Here is a 24,887-nt window from a genome sequence, read left to right on the forward strand (position 1 = left end):
TTGAAAATAAGTGTAGTCGACGTTGTGAATTAATTTAAGTTAGTCTCTCTAATTTCAATTAGTCTTTTGTACGATTGTGTTATATACTGCTCCGTATTATACGGTCTTTATTGGCATATTATGAAATCTTTATTGTCATCTTAGATATGTATGATCGTGTTTGTCAGTATGTGCCCTAATTATAATCAGCAAGTCTCAATTGTGACGATGTTTTGTCTTAACTAAACACATGAGTAGTACTTGACCCGTCGCAAGTTTGTGACGGATATACCCGTTATAAATGAGAATTTGTGAATTATAATATGATAAGGATTCCTATATGTCAAACTTCACCCGTGTAAAAAAAAATGCAATTAGTGAAGAACTTATACAATCATCTGGCACACACCGCCGCTTCCATAGTCTTGTTTCCTCTTCTAAATTGATTCTCAAATAACTAAGAGATGAAATAGTTGATGAAATAGTTGGCTGAAAGACATGCGCTATTTCAACCAAGATAATGGACTCAAAAATCAAAATACAACAAAAGCATCATAATCAAGTGGTTTTAGAAGCCCATATACTACGTCTGATAAATTTGTTAAAAAAAAAAATCGACCAATATAAATTTGTGAATATATTTGATTATAAGAACGTATGAAGATTTCATATTTATATTGACTGGTATTTGTATTTTACTAAAATTTATTATAAAGTCTATCTTTTAAGATTAAGATTTATTTTTGATATTTATTAATATGGTATTTATATTTTTAGATTAAGATTAATATTTACAAATTCTGTTTTTTTCTACGACTAAAATTATTATTTTAATTAGAGTGTTTCAAAAAACTTGGAGTCTCTAGAATTGACTGAAAAAAGCCTTTATATATATATATACTCCCTCCATTCAACTCCACAAGGCCATTATCTCTTTTGCACACTATTCACAAGCGGACATTCAACTATATTCATGTGAGATCTTATTTGAAAATATATTCATGTGAGATCTTATTTGATTCGTCTTTAAGAATACATTAAAAAATATCTAACTTTTATAATTTTTGCAAATACGTAACTAAAGATATTTGCCGAGTAAAAGCCGCGTTGACAAACATGATAAAGCCTGTGGAGTTGAATGGAGGGAGCATTGATTAGTGAAAATTCAAAGTGTATCCTTGGATGTACTTCTTACCTGACTGTAGCAACAAAATCGATCCAAAAACACTTCCAGAAATAAACAACAAAACACTTGAAGACTAAAAGTCACAGAAAAAACACAACGAAAACTTAGGGATTCAGGAAAAAATGGAGACGGAAATGGAAGGTAAAGGGAAGCCATTGACGTACAAAATCAAAGCTATGTCTCGTGAAACTTCTACTCAAAAAGCCGTCAATGTCCTCGACGCTGACCTTCGTAATTACTGGTCTACTTCTACCAATACTAAAGAGTGGATCTTGCTTGAACTCCAGGTATTAATATTTTTTTTTTCTTTTGTGTTTGATTCAAATATTTAAGTTACGTTTTTGATGATTAAGTGTGTATGTGCAGGAACCTTGCTTGTTGTCGGAAATTCGGATTCATAATAAGTCTGTTTTGGAGTGGGAAATCGCTGCCGGATTGCGTTATAAGGTTGATTTTTTAGCTTAATTTTGTGTGTTTTAGTGGTAATTTGGTTTGATTGTGGAATGTGTGAGTCTGTGATGTGTGTATGTTTCGTGATTGCGGTTTGAAGTAGTCGAAAAAAGTGTTGATGGATTAGGAGTGGAATTTGAAGTAGTGATTGCGAGAAAGCAACTGAAATTCTCTGTGGTTTGGTAAGTTAGGAGAAAGACTGTTATATGTCGAGGAAGGTGAAGTAATTAGGGTAGAATTTGAGCTTGATGAGATAGTTAAGTAATTAGGGTAGAATTTGAGCTTGATGAGATAGTTAGTGAGTGAGCGAGAGTGAGAAAAGAAAAGAGGAAATCTGAAAGCGAATACAAAGATTTATTATGCTAGCAGTATTATATTCTGAGTTTCTGACTACTAAGATTGCTTACCAAAAACGCTAGTGACCGTAGCGTGTTGACAATGATGATGTGTATGTTTCGTCATTGGGACTTGAAGTAGTGTGGAAAAAAATAATTGAATTTGTCGGTGGTTCAGAAAGTTAGGAGAAATACTATTACTTGTGGAGGTAGGTGAAGTAATAGAGCAGAATTTGAGCTTGATGAGTGAGTGACTGTAGTGAGAAAATTTTGGAGGGAAATCGAGAAGTGAATATGGTTTACCATACTAGATAGCAGTGTTATATACTGAGTTTCTGATTACTAAGGTTGCTATGTATAATAAATTCAACCACGTTACTTACCAAAAACGCTAGTGACCTTATCATGTTGACAATGATGATACGTGTGTGTTTTGTAATTGCGGCTTGAAGTACTTGAAAAATTATTGATGGTTATGAGGTGGAATTTGAATTTTTGAAATAGAGAATGTGAGAAAATAACTGAATTTGTCCATGGTTGATGGTTCAGTAAGTTCCGAGAAAGACTGTCATATGTGGAGGAAGGTGAAGAGCTTCATGAGTCAGTGTAATGAGAGAATTTGTGGTGTTGACCGTAGCGAGTTGACATTGATGGTGTTGTGTATAAGGGAGATGGGAAGAGTATTCAGCTGCTTGTGTGTACATCTAACGATCAAATATATATACACCAATGATCAGTGCCATCATGGTAGGTCATCAAGGGGAAGGCTGGGAAGTTACTTCTGTCATTTAGTTGAAGTGTTTCCAGCAGATGATGCTTACGTTGTAAAAATAATATATAGTAGCTGGTGAACCTTTTATTTTGCGCTAACAGTTTGAGATATAAATGACCAGGTTGGAATGAAATATGTTACCATAAATGACACTGCCCTCGTTCTTTGCTTTTTTGTGAAAATAAATTCCATTGTGTGTTTGTGTTGGATGGGTGGAATTATACCATCCGTAACCTGATTTCACGTATACACAATCAATGAGCTCAGCCTGCACATTATCTAATCTTACAATTGCAAATGAATGATGGCGAAACATGCTTATCTTATGTGCATGTCTATTTAAGTATGTTTTGACAAGAAATCACCACATCAACCAAGTAATTGCTAGATTAATGTGTTACTGTGTAAGGAAGTGAGTTTGTTCTGATGCGCAGGAACGTTCTTTGTTTACGGAAGTGTTGCTTATATGTCAAGTTTTTTGCTTTTAAAGTAAGTTCTTGGCATGTTAGTGGATCTATTTACGCTTGGTTAATAGTGTTATATTTCTAAAACAGTCCTTGTACGCTATTCACTGTTTGGGCCCCATGTTCCGCACAAGTGTAGAGATTGATTCTTGAGATGTTGATCCCTTTATTTATGCAGCCTGAGACGTTTGTAAAGGTTCGTTCGCGATGCGAAGCACCTCGTCGGGACGTGACTTATCCTATGAATTATACACCATGTCGATATGTTCGATTATCTTGTCTAAGAGGAAGCCCCATTGCCATATTCTTCATCCAGGTAATTTCAAGGCTGTTATTTGTTTTATCATAAAATATTTTGAAATAAACACTTATGTAGAAGTGTGATATCTGTCTCACTCTCCTTTAGGCAGCTATATTGTTCTTGTCTTTCTTCTAAACTTTGGATGTACAATTTACAAAGACCGACGGCATGCTCATAATGTGTTTGTGGTTTTGGGGAATACTCCGATAAGTTAATGGCTACCCGTTTGGCATATTTGCTCCAAGTTTGCTTTGTCATATTATATTTGTGGATGCCACTTGCTATATAAAGTGGGAAATCTGGGGTATTATTTCATGGTATCTGATGATGTAATGTATGAACTTAACCTTTGTTTTTCTGAGCACTATGTATGATGGGTTTGTACTGTTTAGCTGAGTTCTTGACTTCTTTTCTCGTTTAAGGGGTTCGAAGGTGGGGTTAGTAGTGGTTTGGTGTTGGGAGCAGGACAAAAATTTTCCGCTAGCTTTAGTGCTGGACAGTTGTGTTTTTTGTTTTGCCATGCAATACCTCTCTCTTCAATCAATTGCACCTTTAATAGTATTATTTTCTCTCGTTCATTTCTAAGGTGGGCCTGACCAGCTTGTGACTGCTCCTCTTGCTGAAAGTCCTATATTCTTGCATGATACTAAGATCTTTAAAAAGAGACTGCCTAATAACGTCAATGGCGTGAAATGGTGGCTAAGTGCATCCTCAACTGCTTAATTTGTATCTGTTGGGGTTTAAAATCATCAATCTGAGATTGTCTTTCCAATTGTGAATGATCTAAGGACAAGGATCCATGGTTTGGGAAAATAATAATATGAAGTGAGAATTTTAAGATAGTTTAGTACATTTATTACAAGAGCCGTTATTTTATAGAGGCTTCAACTATGGAGTTTGAATATCTCTTTAGTGGTATTTGACTACTTACCTCTTTCATGTATTCCGTCCGGAATTCTTTGCCTTCTGGATGCTTTTTATATACCTAAAAGAGATGCCCTCAAATTATCTTAACCGGGGTATGTCGTTTGATGCCTCTTCATGATGTTATTATTCGTTTTTTTGTATATTGTCCTGAGTACTCTGTCCTTTCTGGTGAATTTTTTTCTTTGCAGTAATTGTGAAACAGTTTTTTTCTATGTGGGTTGTTATAGGGAAGTGGTTTTCTGTTATTCATGTTATTGGGTAGAGTGTTGAGGTTGCAGATGCTTCGGAAGTTTTTCCGTTGTCAGGCTTTGTGTTGTGAACCAGATAACCCTTGAACATGTCATGTGATGAAATGCTTTTGGCTTGACTTAACGAATCAACATTTGTGTATTTTCCAGTTGATTGGGATTTCGGTGCCAGGGCTTGAGCCAGAGTTTCAGCCAGTGGTTAATTATATTTTACCCCAAATCTTGGCGCATGAACACAGTTCTACTTGTTTGCACCTTCAGGTTGTGAACATTTTCTTCTCATAAGTCATACACTTAACACCGTAATACCTATCAATTATGTCCTTCACCTCTTTCGTTTATCATAATGTAGTTCTAATAATGTTTACTCTGTAGTTGCTCCAAGACATAACAGAACGATTACACATATTTCTTCCGCAACTTGAGGTATGCTTTCATCTTCTTTTTTGGGTATACAACCGCTGCAGTAATCCGTGCTATTATATTTATGTTGTTTTCGTACAAATTTGCAGACAGAGCTTTTGAGATATGTGGATGAATCAGAGGCTAGCACACGATTTCTTGCCATGCTTTCTGGCCCATTTTATCCCATTCTTCAAATTGTTACTGAAAGGTTAGTTTTCAATGCTCTTAAGCATTGTACAGTGTACACCGTCCTTACTTTCTTGGAGAAGGATTTTTTTGTTGCTTAAAGATGATCAACCACCTCCATCCAGATGAGCGAGGGTTTCCTAATGCTCTTAGGTGGTTGATCAATCTAGACAGTGGTGATCTACGGGGGTGGGGTTTACCCCGCACAGGGTTTCCTGGCTGGCTGGTGGTGGGTTAGGGCAGCGGTGGCAGAAGGTGATGGCTGGATTGGTTTGTGGCGGGTTAGGTTTGTTAGGTTAGATGAGGGTGGAAATTGAGAAAAGAGGGTTTGTTGGGGGTAGTGGTTGATGATGGGTGAGATGAGGGTAGAGTAGTGTTCGTGTTTGTGTAGGTAAAGTTTTTCGAAAAAGAAATGTAAAGAATGGTTGAAACAAGCCAAAGTGGAATTTGTAAAGAGTCAGTTGAGTGAGAGGCAGCATGTTGTATGAAAACATTAACTGTAGATAGAAAATCCAATTTTGTAGAGCTCTGATGAGTCTTTTTGCCTGTAGTCTGAAGTTTAGTTCCTGTTCCAAAAGGCCATTTCGTACACGTGCGTACACTTGATGATGAGAGATACACTGTTAGATTGTGTTTTAAGTGATCTCCTATCAGAGATCACTTAAAAATAGTGTACCAATAATACTATGTTACAAAAGGAGTGTTGCATGCTTTGTGTATCATTCTATTTTGAACTGTACCAATAATACTGTGTTACAAAAGTAGTGTTGCATGCTATGTGGATTGATTTAGCATGTCTCTCAAGTCTTAACACAGTCATCAAGTAGTTGACAAGGCTAATGCTACAACATGTCATCTACCTGACCAATTATCTCATGGTTCCCGTGCTATATCTGATTATGAGTACTTTAGTTTGATGAATGGCGATGCATGTTTTTATAATCCTCATTTATTTCTCAGGGAAACTTCAAGATGCTCAGCAAGTGGCCCAGACTCTGATGTTTCTAAAATCATTCAACCAGTGCCTTCTTTGACAGTTTCATCTAACTTCGAGGTAGCTATGTTGTTAATACATATCCCAATTGCTGCTTCTGGTCTATGTGTGTAGTTTTTGTTCATCGGTGTTTGAGGGTTTCTGTGTACGTCATGTATGGGGAGTGTTATTGTCAAGGATGTGGGTTCTAAAATGACGTTATTGTCAAACTGTGATACTTCTAGCCATTGATTTACAAAGAATTCAGCACTTGCCTCTGATTTGTTATATCTAACCCCCACACTCTTATTTCTTTCTTAATTAACTCAGACATAATTGTTTTTGCTAGTCTCATCCCTGTAATATAAATTTCCATCACAGCCGAGGAGATTACGAAGCGTGTCTCCATTTCCCCCGCCCTCTTCCCGATCAATAGTTTTTCGGCCAGATGCAGTCTTCATGTTGCTGAGAAGAGCATTTGCTGACAAAGACTTGGGAGCTGTATGCAAAGTGGTAATGTATTTCATTTTTTGTTTTGGCTGATATCAGGGGCAGCCCAGAGGGGGGTACCTTCGGTTCTTGGAACCGGAGCCCAACTCGGTATGGGGCCCCATTTGCAAAGAGTAAATGTATAATTGTTTGATAAGAGTATAAGACCAATACATGTTGAATATGTACCTGGTTCAGCGGTACTATGAAGAAGGTCAAGGAATTTTAGTATTTGTTGGGAGGTTCCGTGTTCGATTCTTGTGTTTTAGATTTTTTTTTTTTTTTTTTTTTTTTTTTTTTTTTTTTTTTTTCAAATTCCACTTCCCTTCCTCTTGAGTATGAGGTTTGTGTCTTTGTGACAAATAAGATGTTTTACTATCCTACTTACATCTTTAGGTGACAACTGACACGTGATTTGGTTTTATTGATCATTTCATCAATATTTTAATTTCTTACCATCATAAATTCAACTTAAATGTTTAAGAAAATTTTGTTCACTATTTAAAATAAATCCATCAATTTAACATAATGCTATTAAGTGATTCGTAAACTTAATCTAAATCATTTACATACAAATAATTTATTTTACCAAGGAAAATGTCATTTCTCAAAAAATAAACTCTTCTTATAAACATTTAATTATCAATATACATTTACATTACTTCCTTTTAATCCATTAAGCACGGACATATGTCCACAACTACGCGTTTAATACAAAAAATAGAGGGAGTATCAACATACGTACCCGTTTATAAAGGTGTAGTGAATAGTGATCTTTGGCTACAAATCTACGTATGTACACGACTACACGTTTAATACATTTCTAATAATCGGTAATTCGGAAATCAGATCGCCCTTGGTATAAAGGGCTCATGTTTGTATATATGGCCTGAAAAATACACGAGAAAGTAAGGGCCTCCACATAATATTTAGAACAGGGCCTCCGATTCATTGGCGGCCCTGGGCTGATTCGTCTTCTCATCCCTCGCCTCTTTTGTTCCTATTACATTCTGTCTACTCTATATCTCGATAGATTTTTGTTATGTGTTATGACATGTATCACAGTTGCCTGTATTTGTTTTGATGAGCCAGCTTGCCTAGATCTTTGAAACCGTTTTTCTTTCAGGTTTCAAGAATTTTCCATTATCTTGCAGAGACTGCCTTAGTGCAAGAAGAGTCTTCCATTTCAATAGGAGGTGCATCGTCTCTGCTTGATGAAGGCCGAGGGGCAAAGTTATCTAGACACTCTGCCTTATCAGATTATTCAGAGTTGTTTGGGGATGGATTTCTCACCCCTGCTGTTGACTGGGATGCTAGCTATATAAATGTTCTTGATATTGCGGCTCTTGAAGAAGCGATTTTTCATGTTTTATATGCTTGTGCTGCAGAGGTGAGTCACAGCAGGACCAAGTGGTTTGCATTATCTTTCTCTATTGTATCTTGACTAAGTACACCTACAGCCATTGCTTTGCAGCAAGCTGGCTGGTTGTGCTGGTGACTTTTGGTTGGTATTGCCTCTGATTCAAGCTCTCTCACCAGGTCAGCCATCATATTCATCTACAGACTACAATGAGTGTTATTACGTAGTTGGAGAAAGTCTTGCAAGTGAGATTTTGTCTTGCAGTAAATTTCTGTTTCTATACAGCCACAGTTATCGTACTGTGAAATCACTGGTTGTAACTTGTGAAGGGCCGGTTTAGTTGTATCGCGAGCCTGTTTTTAAATAAAAGAAGCTTTTGTTAAAACTTATGAGAACATTAGAAAATTTTCTTAAATTCTATTGAAGAAAAATAAGATTATCTTCGACCTCTTAGTCCTCATTCAAAATTTTATTGTTATTTTTATGTCATTTCTCTGATCACTTACTTTTTTTTGCCCTGGTTAATGTCGTTTTTTCCTCTCCATTCATTGTTTCCTACTTCACGATGATGGTTCGATACCATAATACATATTAGGTAGCACATATCATTTTGGTAATAAAGCCTTTTGTTGTTACTCCGTATTATCTTAGAAAAACTGGAGTGTGTGGAGTCTGGACAAATGCTTAAGAAATGCTCAGAGAATAGACTAATGTCTTGTGAGATTGATGTTTAATGTACTTCATAAAACTGATTTAGATAAAGGAAAGGCCTGCCTTACATCGATCCATTCCCTGTGAGTATACTGCTTTAAGAAAGCCTTTCTTGATCGGTTAGAAACCCATTATTATAGGATTTCCTTCTACTTTTACTAAATAAATGAACTATTTGTGAAAACCGTAATTGGGTAAAATTCAACCGACATAATTATTTGCTATAAATAAAAACATTAAGTAACTTGTTGTCTTTTGCTTTCATCTTGACAATTATTTTGAGCTTCCATCAATGCATCTTAATAACCCCGCACCTTCCCCATTTTGCATAAAAATTCAAATTGAAGAACCCCCTTGTCATAGTTAACCTTCCTTGGAATTTTGTAGCTCTTCGCCCAGTTAGTTGTGCTGTCAATGTTGACGATACTTTCTCGCAATGGGCTCAGCCTTTTGTTCAACAGGCACTATCTAAGGTTAGTATATGCTGTTATTGTTGCTGTCAAATTCTCTGTTTGATAAATGTCTCCTTCCTTTATCCTACTTCATTCCCGATGTCTATTTGAAGGGAATGAGGGATGCTCTTGTAATTTCCCTCTCAGAATAGATTTTATTTTGCAGATTGTATCAACTTTGTCGTCATCAGTTTACCATCCTCTTCTTCATGGTTGTGCTGGCTATTTATCATCTTTCTCACCTTCTCATGTATGTATATTTTTATTTTCTCTCTTTCTTTGGAATACTCTCTTGTTGTATAGCTTCAACTAAAAATGTGATGTTTATATATGCCGACGGCCTTACCAGCTTGCTGCCACTTGTAAATTAATCGGTCGTCATGGTGTCACTAAATTCATTCAATTGTTATCTATTGCATTGATTGTTTGCTTGTGCTAAGGTTACCTGGTATTTGCCCTTTGCTAGCTACTAATTTCAGTTGCATAGCTTACCTTTCATCAAGGAGTTTATCAGGCTTAAGAAATGTGGATCATGTATTCATGTGATAGTCCAATGGAATTCTTTCTCGTCTTTGCAAAGTGTGTCATACCACTAATCCCCGGTTCCTCTTTCACTTTCAACAATTATTTAATCTATAATCGCCTAATCGGTGCTATGGGAATATGTCATCATGTTAGCTCGGGTTCCGACCATGTTTATTATATGGTCAGAGTTTGCCCTTTCCCGTGAAGCCTGCTTATGCGTGGTCCTAACTTGCCATTGTAGGATTTTCTTTTCATTGCCGTCATTTTTTGCTTCAGTTTGTTACCTTGTAGGCTTGTACAGTTTAACCTATCTGTATATTTCCCCTTAACTATAATGATTGGTTGGAGTTTTTGGTGATACCTCTCAAACTTGTAGCTGAAGCAGGGTCACGCTGTCACATTACTTTTAATTTGCATTATTGTTGTTCTGTACTTGTACATTAATGTAATTACCATTTGATACTCATAACCCTCAGCAGTACTGGAAATGGAAGCATCACAGTTGGTGAACGATGCATTTTCTTGTACTGCTTATGGTAGATGGATTAGAATATAAGGTGTGTCAGTAGCTATTTGCTCGGACTCTTCAATTTTACCTCCCGTACGCGTGTTAGACACTCAAGATTCGGACATGGGTAGCACACGCATACATTTCATTTTAGACCAAAAATATGATTTTTTTTTTCATAAAATAGCCGAATCCGACACGTGGACATGCATGTCGGATACTTCTAGCCGAGTCCGATCAACATAGGTTAATAGTCACCCAGTTAAAAGTCTTCCTTTTACTATCATGTCATTATCTGAGACTACTTCATGCTTGGAGGTTTTTGCATTGAATTACTGCTACTTTGATGTAAAAAAAAGAGCAATCAGTTTATAATAGATCTCCAAATTGGGTATACATATCTCATCGGTGGTTTTATAAAATATCTCAATATTTAGTATGATACGCATTCGTAGTATGAACTACCTGCATAATGATTCATAGGCATTAATTTTATAGTGGAGGTAGAAGTAGTCTTGTGTAGCTGTATGCGATGTAATTGACGGAAATATCTCTGGTTTAAGTCAGGAAGTTGTGAGTGGTTCTGCGCTGCCTTCCTCTGTGTGTAAGAGTGTAAGAGATTTCGGTAGTTCTTTGGGCCAAATGTGTAGAAAATTGGTTAGGTAAAGTCATTTTAGTTATTCTTTATTTAACTGGTTCTTTAGTGAACTGATGATTTAGATTTCTTTTCTGCTACAGGCAAAAACTGCTTGTGTCTTGATCGATTTGTGTAGCAGTACACTTGCACCTTGGATGTCCCGAGTAACTGCAAAGGTTGTCTAAGGATCTCTCAGCCTCAGTGTGGCAAACGATGTTGGTATTTGATGTTTGTTTTTGATGAAGTGATCTGAGATATTTACCTTTATGTGATGCAGATAGACTTGGCTGTGGAGCTTCTGGAAGATCTCTTGGGTGTTATTCAGGTATATTTATGGAATCGTCAAACACCAGATTGTGTTCCGCTGAAGGAGTTCAGGACATACCTTAAGGTGTCTTAGATGCATTCTTGTTTATGTAGATGTGTGTAGGGTTCATAATTCTAGATCTGGTAGGACTACTCCTGAAGCAGGAGAATGTAAACATGCTTATTGACGACGGTACAATTTTTGTAAAGTCATACTCATGTTACATAAATGTGTAGGTTTTGTTTTGCCAATAATTTCTCACTGCACTCAATAAGCGTTCTAAGGTTCCTACCTAAGAGCTACTCCTACCAGATTTCGACCTGATCTATGCTTGAAAATTCAGGAAGAGGCTATGGAATCAAAATTTTGGCACCATTTTTCATGGTGCTGCGAATGATATTAATTAGTACTAATTGATAATAGGAAATTTGCTTTGAACAAGATGAAGAGATTTTTTTTGGGGGTTAATTAGACCCGCTGTTTGTTCCGATTTTGCCTGGGTAAAGAGGTTTGAGCTTGACATTTGACCTGATAGTGCCAATTGATCGCAATCTTCATGTTAGCTGACCAGAATCAAGTTGCGATTAAGGTTATATTGGGGTTGTTGGTTTAGAGAGGAACACATGGTTAAGTGGAAAAGTAAAAGTGAATAACTTGTACTTGATTGATGGCATATGAACTATAGAACTTATGTTACTGTGGGATCCCTCTTATATTATTGGATCTTGCAGTTGTAATGTCGTATTCAGTCTTCTAAGTTCTGTTGCTTAGTTAGAGGATGGTCGGTCTATTTTTGCCACTGAGGATTTATGGAAGAACTAGCATCATATCAGGGTCCAATCCTATCTACTTGTAAGATAATTTTACTTGTGTATGTGGGAGACAGCCTATGTTTCCGTTGGCACTATGTAGTACCCTTAGCCCAGGCTGGTCCCTGTTCTCTTGGGACTAATCAAATTGAGACGGGCTTGGTGGTTTTTCTTTGTCAAGCTCCATGTCTGTGTCATTTTGGGTTTTACTTTATGCAACTTCTAATAATCTCACTTTGTTTCTGTCTCTTGGAAATTTGATTGGAGGATGTCATAACAGGGTGAACGCCATTCTTTAGTTCGTGTACGTGTGGCCCTTAAATATATTTTGCTGGCTCTCTCTGGCTACATGGATGAAGTGCTAGCTGAATACAAGGTAAAGGGAAGCTTGAGCTACATTGAAACTTATCGTAAGACCATAAGCAGACATTTCTGAGTTTGGTGTATTGTGATTTCTATTCTCCTGTGTTAAACGATTTCACATTGATCATATTTCCATACTTTGAAATTGGCGTGTTGACTAATTCACGTGTAAAACTTGTATTGAAGTGCCATGGCTGTGCGAATATCATCGGGGTGATCGTTCTTGAGCTGGTCAAGGACATGACAGGGGTTAGTCGGGGTCTTGGCTTGAACATGATGCGTGTGAGGACAACTTGATCACGTTTACCATAGTAGAAGCACAAGTCTTGGTGGATGCTAAAACATGTAGTGCCTGTTTACCTAGAAGAACCTAACTCACACTAGCACAGGAACCACAATTTCTTTTTTGTTCATCAATATCAGCCAGCTTATACTACTAATATAGGACTACTATATCACTCTATTTTGGAGTAGGATTAATCTACATTATTTCTTAGTATGATTAGGATTTCTTTTAGCTACAAACAAGAAGTTATAAAATGCTCGAGTTTTTAGAATAGTAGGCCCTTAATATCTATTGGTTACAGAAAATTGATAATAATTACGGCAGTTTTGTCAAAAGGTCAGGTGGCACTTATTTGTGTTCATGAAATTTTTCAGTCAAACTTGAAGGTAGCTTGGTTCGTTGTTGAGTTTCTGAATTTGGTTGGGGTAATGAAGTTCAAGGGTTAAAAATAGACAGGTTATTTACGGTCTAATCGAGTTCAAGCATGAAAGAGGTCAAATGTACTTGCCCATGTCCTAGTTTAATTGAGTCGAATTTAGGTTTGATTGTCCATATCATTTCCTTTCAAATATTTCCCGAGCTTCCTCTTCCGTGTATTCGTATCAGCCAATCATTTCAAAGATGGGTTAAGTTGCTGACCAATAACTCACTTTGTTGTCCAGACGCTGTCACGTGAAGATAAATTATGGACCTTTGTGAGTGAATATATTTTGTCAAGAAGGTTCTTTGAAGTGGGTGAAAAATGTTACTAGGTTATTCGTTGTGATTGTGGCCTTTAACTATACTATGCAACAACAACAACAACAACATCAAAGCCTTAATCCCAAAATGATTTGGGGTCGGCTAACATGAAAATATTGTCAACTTAATTTACCGATTGTGTTTTCTATCTGAGTTTTATCTTCAAGTGTTTGTTTCTTCTTTTCAAGATGGAGCTGTTTTGAAACTTCATCAACAAAGTTTTAGGATTGAGTTCAGACAATAGGAGTGCTTTTAACTTCACTCTTCATTTACCTTCAGGAAGCAAAGCTTAGAGTTCTATTTCTTATAGAAATGTTGGAGACCTTTCTTGAGCCAGCCCTTTCGGCCTCCCAAAACATGATAGGCTTTGGTGAAATCTTCTGCACTTCTACCAACAACCAGGAAACAATGTGTGCCACTGCACTTCAAGTGATCCGTGCAGCTGTCAGAAAGCTCTCTGTTCTTCCCTCTTTGGAGCTAGAGTGGCGGCTTGGTTCAGTACCTCCTACGTAAGTAACGTTACTAAGGTTATCCAACATTAACATATTTGGCTTTATTCTGCAATTTATCTATTTCTGTTTATTCTCTTTAAAGTTTGACCGATGTGCCTAAATTTTTAATCTTCTATTGGTCCTCTATGACTCATTCCGCGTCTCAGCCCATCTCAGTCTATAAATAACATTATTTTTGTTTGTGCTTTGTGAAAATATTGGCATGATTGAATATGATATGACAATTGTTAAGCATCTCTATTCTAAACTTACAGACCTCTCTGTGACTTGTGTCAAAGTAAACCAGAAACAAGTTACAAATATGAGAATATTGTGTGTTGTGGTTAAGTTACAGTATCAAATGATAATGCATCCTAAAATTACAGTTTTTTCTCAAACGTGTAAATTTGCAACTATGTTAAATGTTGATCAGTACGCAAACTAACCTTTCTGACTGGTTTTACTGTTCTCTACTACTTTCCCCTGTAAACTGTATTTTGATGCCTTCATTGCCTGATATTCTAAAGTCCATAAATCCCTGCACCCTAACAGGCAGCTTTGGTAATCGTATGGACCAATACAACTTTTTGCTCCCCAATATGTAAATATTTGTTACTCTTGGTACTTTTTATCTTGTTCGTATGTATCTATATTTTTGACCTCTCTTTCAAATGCAGTGTTCTTCTCTCCATTCTGGATCCACAGCTGGAGTTACCTCCTGAGTTTGATCATTCCAGGTCTTCTCTCCCAAAGATTGACAAAGAAAACTCATCCAGTTTTCCGTTGTCTTATGTGTCTTTTGGAGGAAGCTCCTTAAAGTCCGCTGGTCAAGATGATGGGTATGGAGCGGCAGATATTTCTTCAAAAGCGGATATTCTAGAAGATGCCAGTCTCCTTTTTGCCCCACAGGAGTTAAGAAATCTAAATCTATTATTAGATGCTAATTTTGAAAAACCAGAGCAATCTAGTCTTTCAGATACCATGAGTGATAATAAACCAGTTCTGGGAAAAGACTTGAGGACTAAAGTAGACAAGGGTCTTATGCCAGCTCCTTGGCTCTCTATGAAGTATTCCAGCTTGCAGCTTCATCATACACAGCTGCTGGACATTGATATTTGTGAAAGGCGGGCTTCAGAGTTTCGGCGTCTGGCTTCGGATTTGCATTCTCAGCAAAATATCAATCTCGAGGGTCACAATGCTGCTGTGGATGCTTTGATCCTGTCAGCAGAATGCTATATTAATCCCTTCATGGTATCTGTTAAGGAATATCCAAGGGTTTCTGATCAAATTAATTTAACAGGTATTAGATCTCCTAATGAACAAGAAATTTCGGCACTCAAGAGAGCCTTGGGCAAAAGGAAGTGTAAATTAGAAACAATAAATCTTCTAGAACAAAGGAGAGATAAGGTGTTTATCCAGATTCTGCTTGAGGCTGCTGATATGGACAAGAATTACTATCAGAAGGTTTCTGATGTGTCTGATGGTGATCATGGTCCATATGGTGTTGAAGTGGAAGAACTTGCAAATTTGTCTGAGGATAATAATGCATCTGTCGATGCTCTAACTTTGGTTCGAAGAAACCAAACACTATTGTGCAATTTTTTAATCCATCAATTGTGCAAAGAGCAGCATTCTTTGCATGAAACTCTCATGCAGTGTCTTGTATTTTTGTTGCACTCTGCCACTAACCTTGTTTGTTCACCTGAAAAAATTATCGACATTATACTCGACTCAGCCGAGAACCTTAATAGGTGTTTAAGGTCCATTTTTCAGCAGTGCCAAGAAGGGGTTCTGCCGCTAAGTCGTGAAAAAGTTTATAGGGTCCAAAGGCATTGGACAATTCTTCAAAGTCTGGTCATTGCTTCAAGTGCTGGAAATGGTGGACCAAACAATGTATCTTATGTAAGTGGTTTGAAGTACGGTACTTTGATTCCTTCGTCTGGTTGGATTCGTAAGATACCAGCATTCACCTCTTGTGCTTTTTCTTTAGTTCGGTATTTGGGTTGGTTGGCAATATCAAGGATCGCTAAAGGATACCTAGCCGAACGTCTTTTTCTGACTTCAAATTTATCAGAACTGACACTTTTATTATCTATATTCGCTGATGATCTTGCCACATTGGATTTTGTTGGGGACTTGAGAGAGAGTCGTAATCTAGAAGTGTCAAACGGGAAACAAGAGAAATTACAATATGAAGACTGTTCTTTTGCTGTGAAGTATCCTGACATGAGCATTTTCTTTCCTGAAATGCCAAAAGAATTAAAAGCTTTTAGAGAATGTATTTTGGAGGCTGTTGCAATGCAGCTGAGATCTGTAGCATCGACCACAGTTACTGATATATTGTGTTGGTTGTCTGATCTGTGTTTGTCTCCCTTTCTAGAGAATGCTCACGATAGTCTTCTTCCAGTTAAAGGTCATCATGCAAAAAATTCCAAGGCGATCGTTCTATATGTATTTGAAGCTATTATTAGCGAACACATGGAAGCAGTTATTCCTGAGTTACCTAGGCTCATGCAAGTGCTTGGATCCTTATGCAGAAGCTTGTACTGTGACGTGCCTTTTCTCAGATCAATATTGTGTTTGTTGAGACCTATTATTTCCTTCTCTTTTGGCAAGATTTCTAATGCGGAAAAGCATCTGGTTGGTGAATCATGCCTTAATTTTGAGTCTCTGTGCTTCAGTGAGCTGTTTACTTACCTTCAACAGGAGAAGGACGACCGTGGTTTGTCGGACAAAAAGGTCAATATTGCGCTTGTTATATTCACCCTCGCAACTGTCTTTTGTGACTTGTCAGTTGACCGTAAAAGAGAGGTCATACAATTATCAGTACGGTGGGTGAATTTTCCTGCCTTTGAGCCCACATCGATGTTCCATGACTACCTTTGCTCATTCCAGTTACTTCTTCAAAGTTGCAATGATTTCTTAGTTGAAAACTTGAGATCACTTGGTTTTATACCAATGCCTCAAGCTTCTGATGTAAACATCCTCAATATTGGAAATAGAGGATCAGAATCGTGTCTATGGTTTCCTGATGATTTTTGCTACGGCCTTCCTATTGCTGAGCTTGAGAACAAATTAAATGGTGATACTTCTTGCACTCGTGTTTCTCGTCTGTCTTCAGTGGAAGTAGAAGGCTTCTCAGGGGAGATAGATAATCTGATTTCCAAGCTAAATGTAACAATTGAATCATCTTGGAATCTTCATCCTCAACTTTGCAAAAGTCTTGTTGTTCTTTCGGCGAAGTGTCTGGTCTACTCAAGATTCTTGTGTTCAGTTACTCGAGAAACATCTTTTCCAGAAGCCGGTGAGAATGAGAACACATCTTCGTGCAGGTCTTCTGATGAGTTCTTCACTCATTGGAAGATAGGTATGTCAACGCTTGCTGAAAATATTATGATGGTTCTGGAAAACAGTTGCTGGGAAGTCGCTTCCACTATGCTTGATTGTCTTCTTAGAGTTCCACCATTTTGCAGCCTGGATTATATAATTGTTACTCTAACTTCTGTGATTGAAACGATCATAAATAGTGCTCCAAAGATTTCGTGGCGCTTGAGAACTAATAGTTGGTTGTCAAATCTATTTTCAAGAGGAATTCTAATGCACGAAGGAGGGATATCTTTGGTTGAATTAATTTCTAAAATGTTGTCTCATCATGAGCCAGAGCAACGCTTTACAGCTCTTGAGCATTTAGGTCGACTTTTTGGCCTAGATGTGAATGGTGGTTGGGTGGTCCTCACTTCTCCGTCTTTTGACAAACTAGCTTCTCATGATAGTATTGTTTTGATCTCGGAATCAGTCTTAACTCAACTTGTAGCAAACACGTGGTATCCAGTTGCTTCTATGGCTTCCGCAGATGCATCATTACACTTAAGGACACTTGCGATGGCGCTTCTGGTTCACTATATTCCATTTGCTGAACATGCCAACTTGCAATCTTTTCTTGAAAATGCACACACGTTTTTCCCTGGTTTGGGAAGTTTTACGTATCGGATGGGGGAGGGCGTTTTTGTTCAGCTTTCTTTGGCACTTTTAGCTGGAGTTTGCCTCTACTGCCCAGCTGAAGATATGTCACTGGTTCCGCAAAATGTTTGGCAATATATTGAGACCCTCGGGGGCACAAAATTTGGTATGTGCCTTTCTGTTTTACTTGCTTATCCTCCACTATCTTTACATGCACATCTTGAAAAAAAATATCTTTCTAACACTACAAATAATAAGACGTTGAAATCGCTTTTGCATCTTAAGGCTGTTCATGGAAGGAACAACTCGATGGGGATGGATAAGGTGTATAGTCATGTTATTTTGCATCATCCCATACCATAGTTAGCATCTTTAACGTAATGTACTTTTTTGACAAATGCGTGCAGTTGAGCCGTTGAGGGCTTATCTGTCCTCCGTTGCATTTGTTGCTGTGCTAATTTTTTTTGTAAAGAATTTTGAAAATCTGTAAGCAAAGTAAGGGGAATAGATTGGGGTGAGGTACAATTCTACAATCAATGTGTATAGCTACCAGCTGCTCTTAAGACTGTGTTCATGTGAATCAAGAATAGAACAGTTGATTTATTAATGTGTTTATGTGTAAGAGATAGAAGGTGAATAATTATGGGATTTTTGCATTATCCCATTACCATAGAATTGCGCAAAGGTTTACTTTAAAAAAATTTGCATTAGGGTGCAGTTGACTGCTCATATCCTCAATTGTTTTTTTATTGCTTTGATTATGTTTTTAGAAAAAAGAATATGGAATTTGTAAAGCCGAAGAGATGGTAATTAGTTGGGGTAAATTTCACCTCTACTATAAGGTATATAGCTACCAGCTCCATTGACATAGTGTTCATGTGAATCAAGAAGAGGTGATTCATTAATATTTCCATTATTACAAGAAATAGATCATCCTCATTATCCGGAGGACACCAGTGAAACCTTGGGCCCAGAGTTACGCATCATTTCCAATTGACATGTCACCTAAGTTGAGATGGCCATCCGTTTCATGATACAAGAAGTGCAGTGGGTTTTAAGAATCTTTTGATTTCATCTGTTTCATCAGATATCGGATATGCACAGTGTCCAACAGATTGAATTTAAAAAAAAAAAACAATAGAAATCAAAAGGTTATCTACATCCTGTTTACCAAGACATACTTTCAGCACTCTTGCGCTCAAATGTAAATAATAGAAACTTCTTTTTCATGAAACAAAACTGATAGAATCACCTTAGTTTTCTCACCAGCTTGTTAATACTCACAAGTTGTCATGACTAACTAATATGTAACTTATGGTAGGGAGATTTGGAGAGATGGATAGACGCATCTGCCAGGCATTGTGTAAAGCTAAACACGAGGAGGATGACGCCAAAGCAGTAAGTTGTTACTTAACAGTTAAACCTTATCTCTCCTGTTGCTAGACTAATCCCGTAGCTCACACTGTCAGGCCTGGGCTTTGGGTTTTGTTAAGGAATGGAATGTACCTTGTCCGTTAGACAAAAGATTCAACTAGTTTTTGTGACCACCTTATATCTCATGTGACGGGGAGTGAGATCACAGTGGTTTTAGTGCTGGTGGTGCTACAGTTGCAAGCGTGCCATACATTCCCACACTATTTAAGCCCTCAATTTATGGTCGTTTTGTCAATTCAAGTTGCAATTTCCAAAAAGTTTCTATTTAATTACTTGATATGAGCACTTTTATTGGCTAATTCATATTCGTCTCATCGTTACCCTTAATTTATTGAGTTAAAGGTACCTGCAATGATTCTGATGAAACTTTTATTTCAAGGTCCTAAAGGAAGCACTTTCTTCATGTCCACCAAAAGAGATTGACCCAGAATTTGGGACAACTCGAGAATCTGTTCTTCAGGTATAATGTTTTGTTTTTCCTAAACGCTGTTCCTAGTATAGTCAAATTTGCTCAAGTAGATCTTCTCATGCAACTTGCAAGGGCTCTTAATGTAAATGGTTTATACTTTCCATGTTTATTCGGTGTTTACTTTGCTGTGTATTTCAGGTTCTTGCAAATTTAACTTCTGTACAATCATACTTTGATATATTTACGGAGAAGATGGACCAAGAAGCCGCAGTAAGCTCTTCTTATATGGCTATAGTTTTGTTTCATGCCTCATTTTAGTTAAAGCACTTGAGTACTTTGTAGGAGCTAGAGGAGGCAGAGCTGGAGATGAAAATTCTTCAGAAAGAAGTTATCATTCAGGGTGATGCTAGCGACGAGGGAGATACCCTATTTACTTCTTGTAATGGTTTTGTCCCTAGTATTGATAATTTTTTTTTCTTACCTTTCTGGGGCGTTTGGTTGGGGGTCTAAAGTAAAGGGAAAGGGAATCACGCTCCCCCATTCCCTTTGTTGTTGTCTGTTTCACCAATTTATTCATTCCCTTTCCCCTCTCCATTCCTTCCCATACCCTTATATCCCTCTACTTTCATTCCTCCCCGGATCTCCCCCCTAAAGTATGGGATTCCATTCCCTCATACCCCCACATCCACTTCACTTGACTACCACCATAATCACTGCCAACCACCGCCTGTCACTTCTCCCACCACCATTCCTGAGGCCTCCATACCACAACCGCGCTGCTGTCGGCGTCTTCCCTCCCCCTTGCGGGCGACTGACCACCATACACATTTCCCACCTTCGCCTAATCCCTTGTCCCACCGTCGACCACCACAGGTCCACCCTAAAAACCCCATACCACCCCCGAATCTTCTTCCCCAACCTCAAAACCCCAGATCTGTCTTTTTTGGGTGAGGGGAAGAGGTTTCGGGGGGTGGTATGGGGTTTTTAGGGTGGACCTGTGGTGATCGACGGTGGGACAAGGAGATGTGCGCCGGCGACTAGAGCGCAGAGGAGACACCCGCTAATGACTGTCAGGTGGTGGAGCCGCCGTTGTAAGTGCTGGTTGTGGGTGTTGGCGTGTTTCAGTGGCGGAGGTGGTGATTATTGGTTTTTTTTGGTGGGTTAGCATTCTTCACATATTTTAAACCAAACAAGCATTTTACTGAAAGGGGATGCAATTCCTTTCCACTTGTTTCCCTTTCCCCCTTACGAACTAAACGCCCCCTCAGTATATACTTCTGCAACAAAACTTATGATTTTATCTTCTTCCTGTCTACAGCTATAATGAAGGGAGATCATGGCCGACTTCAGCAAATTAAGAATGACATCCGTTCACTGTACGACTTCTTCTCTTGCTTTATCTTTCTCTTGCTCTCCTGGGTGGTGTTGTGGGGTGGGGGATGTAATCTAAACGAGAAGAAACCTTCTTTCTCATAAATTGGGTAGCTTTGAAATCCTTAAATTCCTTGAACTAACTCAATTTTTTGTATTAAGCCTATTTCACTTGGGACGACACTCTTCCTGAAATACTTTTGTATAGTTGTGCAATTGGTATGATGGAATAACCCTTTTTTGGGTATGCTCACAGTTGCAACTAACCTGTTCACTTTAATCACCTGAAATTCATAAGCAAATTGTTCTTCTAATTGGAGTTCCTTGCCTTGCAACTACATTCTTTCTTAGGCTCTTGAAACTGATTTTTTTCTAAATTAAAACTATGGCTTCACCTTTCTAGAGAGAGATCTAGACTCGAGGAAGAGATTTTTGCTCGGAGGCAAAAGAAACTGTCATTGAAACGTGAACGTCAGAAATATCTTGAAGATGCTGCTTTACGAGAGGCTGAACTTCAGCAAGAACTTGATAGGTTTGAGTTGGATGAGCTCCTAATTTCTTTGATTTGGTGTTGCTACTGAGAACTGACTAATAAGGGTCAAAAATATTTTAATTTTTAATTTCGTCTTCCTACTATCTCCGCCAGATTTCTAACTTTTGATGTGGACTCAGGCAAAGGACTTCTGAAGTTGAAAAAGAGATTGAGAGGCAGCGGTTACTGGAGCTTGAACGTTCCAAGACAAATGAGCTCCGGCATAATCTTGATTTAGAGAAGGAAAGGCAAACACAGGCAAGTAATACCTGAATTGGGCTCTGGACTGCAATTATTTAGTGTTGGGTTTGGGCATCTATCACATACTCCCTCCACTTCTAAATGATATTTCACATTTCCTAGGATGGCAAATTCACAAAGATGTTCCACTTTCCTTATTTGTCTATGTTTTGTGGTTCTTATTATTTGTGATCCCGCATCCTCTTTCTAGTAAATTTTTTGTCCACATATCATTCTGCTTAATTTTGTGCAAAGTGAATGTGGAACATCATTCAGAATCGGAGGGAGTATATCTTATCTTTGGTTTCTCCTAATTTCTGCCTGAGCTTATATAGAGAATTTCTGTCGTTCCAGAAACACCTTACACAGTTCTTACTGATTATCTTAATTTGTCTACAGAGAGAAATTCAACGTGAGCTAGAGCAAGTTGAATCTGGGAGCAGACAACCACGACGAGAGTTCTCATCCTCCACCAGTAGCAGGTAAACGGCGAATCTTGGTGCCCTGTTGTTTCTATTGTTTATTTCTTAGTTGAGATCTATTTATCCAGATAAGTCAAATAGCTCTTTATGTACTCTAGCAGCTGAATGTTGCTGAAGAAATATATCTGGAGGGATAGCCGGGTGGGATGTTTCAACACTGCATGTTCATAATAATAATGTTCTTAGAAGATATGATATGCCATTGCGATGTGGTTTCCTTCTTAGGTGTCTTTTAGCTATTCTGTCTAGGACCAAGTTTGATGAGTGAATTATATGTTGTCTATATGAAACCTAGTCGTTGTAATTAAGATTAGAGCTAGGTGGATAGGGGTCTAATCAAGCTGAGCATAAGTAAGCCAAGAAGCTAATATTTCTGGGCTCAAGGCTGGTGAGTATCACTTGTGAGCTTTTTTTTCACTCAATTTAGGCTTGTGGTCTGGACTCTGGGCGTGACGTGCTGTTGGTTAAGGCTCGCTTACTAAATGACCCCACTTGAAGAAAATGGCATGAATAAAAAGGACACACGTTTATGGTCTGCAGTGTTTTTAAGGGAGTAAAGGTTGAAAAGAACTAAAATGAAACAGCTACCTTTTTTCTCTGGAAGTAGATTTCGGAAGTTGCCTTCACAACTCAATATCAAAATATCTCCAAGTTATCAACGATAAATAGAACTTGGACAGATTTTGAAGCATTGTACTATCATTTTATATTAAAAAATTTGGTGAAGGGAAGGGGAGTAAAGAAAGAAAATTTTGAAGATCTGAGGATAACCTTTCATAAATTTGGGTTAACATCAATGTAAAAATTGATGAACTTGTAACGGCAAAGTAAACCAATCAGTTCCTAGATTAGAAACATTATGTTAATATGGTAGGAGCAGGACACCTCCTCCTTGGTGTCTTTCGATAAATGTACTATATTTTACTTGCCAAAAAATGGCATGAGCTTGACATCGCTGTGAAGAATTGATTATGGAAGATATAAAGGTAGAACTGATTATGAAAGATATAAGGCTGGGAAGGGAATGACATGCAGAGAAGTAACTAGGGGGTGAATGGTGTTTTATGTTTTGTATTTTTTCAAAATTGTTGTTGGTTTTTTTCGAGGAGAGTTTTTCTCCATTTCCTAAAAAGAAATGGAGAGGCCATTTCCTTTCGGTGGTCCAGATCGTATTCTAGCCTCATCGAACGGCTTAAAAATTATGGGTAAAAATAGAAGGATAATGAGGTTTGGTGGAAAAAATATTATTAAATGAGTTTAAGAGAGGAAATGGAGAGGAAATGGAGAGAAAGAAATGGAGAGGATCCATTTCCGTTTTTTTCCATTAGCGTGTGAAGGAAAGGAGTCTTTGATTTAATGGACAAGGTAGGACTTGGGAGCAAGGAGCTCTTACCATTTAGATGCCTTTAGCTGTACTTGTTAACTAAATATTCCTAAATATATGTTATATGTTGTTTCTTAATTCTACAGCCGCCCTCGTGATCGGTATCGGGACCGCGATAATGGGAGGTCTGTTGGAGACGGGAATTTCAGAGCAAGTCCGACAAGCTTACCACCAGATACGCTAGTTAGCACTGCGTCGGTTCCTACAACACATACTGTTGCTTTGTCAGGGTCGAGATCATTTTCCGGCCAGCTTCCGACAATCCTACAATCTCGTGATCGTGCCGATGAGCCTACAAGCAATTACGATGATACCTTTGATGGGAGCAAGGACTCGGGGGAAACAAGTAGTACAGGTGACCCCGAGTTAGCATCTGGTTTCGATGGCCTCCCAAGTGCGTTTGGCTCTTCTCAGAGACATGGATCAAGAGGTGGTAAGTCGAGACAAATTTTGGATAGAAGAGACAGAGATAGTCGACGTGAAGGAAAATGGGAAAGAAAACATTGATAGCCGTTTTCTCAATTATGAAGACAACTGACAACCATTTTGTTCATATGTTCCAGTACCGCAGATGTATGATCATGTAGTTTTTGTTCGTAGTTGTACGAGTCATTGTTGTATGTAACATTTGTAGATGGTGTTGATGATCTCGGATGATAAGCATCTGATAAAAGGGGCATGATTGGCTGTCATTTAGTGTAACACCATTGTAAAGCCTTTCGTGTATACAAGGCTACAAGAGAAGGCAGTTGCGGTAACTCGTTATGAATCTGCATGTGGTAATTCAATTTTTAGCGGTTTGATCGGATATTTGTAGTGATTATAACTGAAATGATTTGTTATCATTTTGTATTATTATAAAAGTCCAGTGGAGATTAATTGTAGTCCTTTGGTCAAAGCTAAAGATATAATTGAAGATTAGATTGAAACGGTGTAACACTGGATGATTTATGTCAGCCGAATCCAAATTATTTTGGGATTTAAGTTTCTGATGATGTTGTTGTATTAGATTGGAACGGTGTAACACTGGCAGTGGAGGTTACAAACAAACTGGGGGCTTTTTTCTGAGAAAAACCTAAGAATTAATAAGTAATTTGCCAAAATTACATTCTTGCTAACCTCCCCATTGACTCTAACTTGACTTCCTACCGGTAGGAGTTCACCATAGTT

General features: G+C 37.9%; 1 protein-coding gene across 7 annotated transcripts; it reads left to right on the forward strand.

The window, feature by feature from the left end:
* Positions 1-1,135: 1,135 nt before the first annotated feature.
* Positions 1,136-24,601, forward strand: LOC141605282 (uncharacterized). 7 transcript variants are annotated; one of them, XM_074423984.1, is made up of 27 exons: positions 1,227-1,452; positions 1,532-1,612; positions 3,157-3,211; positions 3,365-3,502; positions 4,813-4,923; positions 5,038-5,088; positions 5,175-5,275; positions 6,214-6,307; positions 6,608-6,739; positions 7,842-8,105; positions 8,190-8,254; positions 9,174-9,259; positions 9,405-9,488; positions 11,010-11,084; positions 11,186-11,233; positions 12,305-12,400; positions 13,694-13,923; positions 14,583-18,031; positions 19,187-19,263; positions 19,679-19,759; positions 19,907-19,978; positions 20,051-20,147; positions 21,027-21,084; positions 21,483-21,611; positions 21,752-21,869; positions 22,251-22,333; positions 23,804-24,601. In XM_074423984.1, exons 10-27 carry the CDS (start codon positions 8,041-8,043, stop codon positions 24,222-24,224), a joined length of 5,334 nt encoding a protein of 1,777 aa, XP_074280085.1. In that variant the 5' UTR covers positions 1,227-1,452; positions 1,532-1,612; positions 3,157-3,211; positions 3,365-3,502; positions 4,813-4,923; positions 5,038-5,088; positions 5,175-5,275; positions 6,214-6,307; positions 6,608-6,739; positions 7,842-8,040; the 3' UTR covers positions 24,225-24,601. The 7 variants fall into 7 exon arrangements, 6 of the variants coding, with proteins under 6 accessions (XP_074280082.1, XP_074280083.1, XP_074280085.1 ...); XM_074423986.1 differs by having other exon boundaries at positions 1,234-1,452; positions 7,870-8,105; XM_074423981.1 differs by lacking the exon at positions 3,157-3,211 and having other exon boundaries at positions 1,136-1,452; positions 8,176-8,254.
* Positions 24,602-24,887: the final 286 nt, after the last annotated feature.

The sequence above is a fragment of the Silene latifolia genome, chromosome 10, assembly GCF_048544455.1.
Source record: "Silene latifolia isolate original U9 population chromosome 10, ASM4854445v1, whole genome shotgun sequence".
In the NCBI taxonomy this organism is placed as follows: Eukaryota; Viridiplantae; Streptophyta; class Magnoliopsida; order Caryophyllales; family Caryophyllaceae; genus Silene; species Silene latifolia.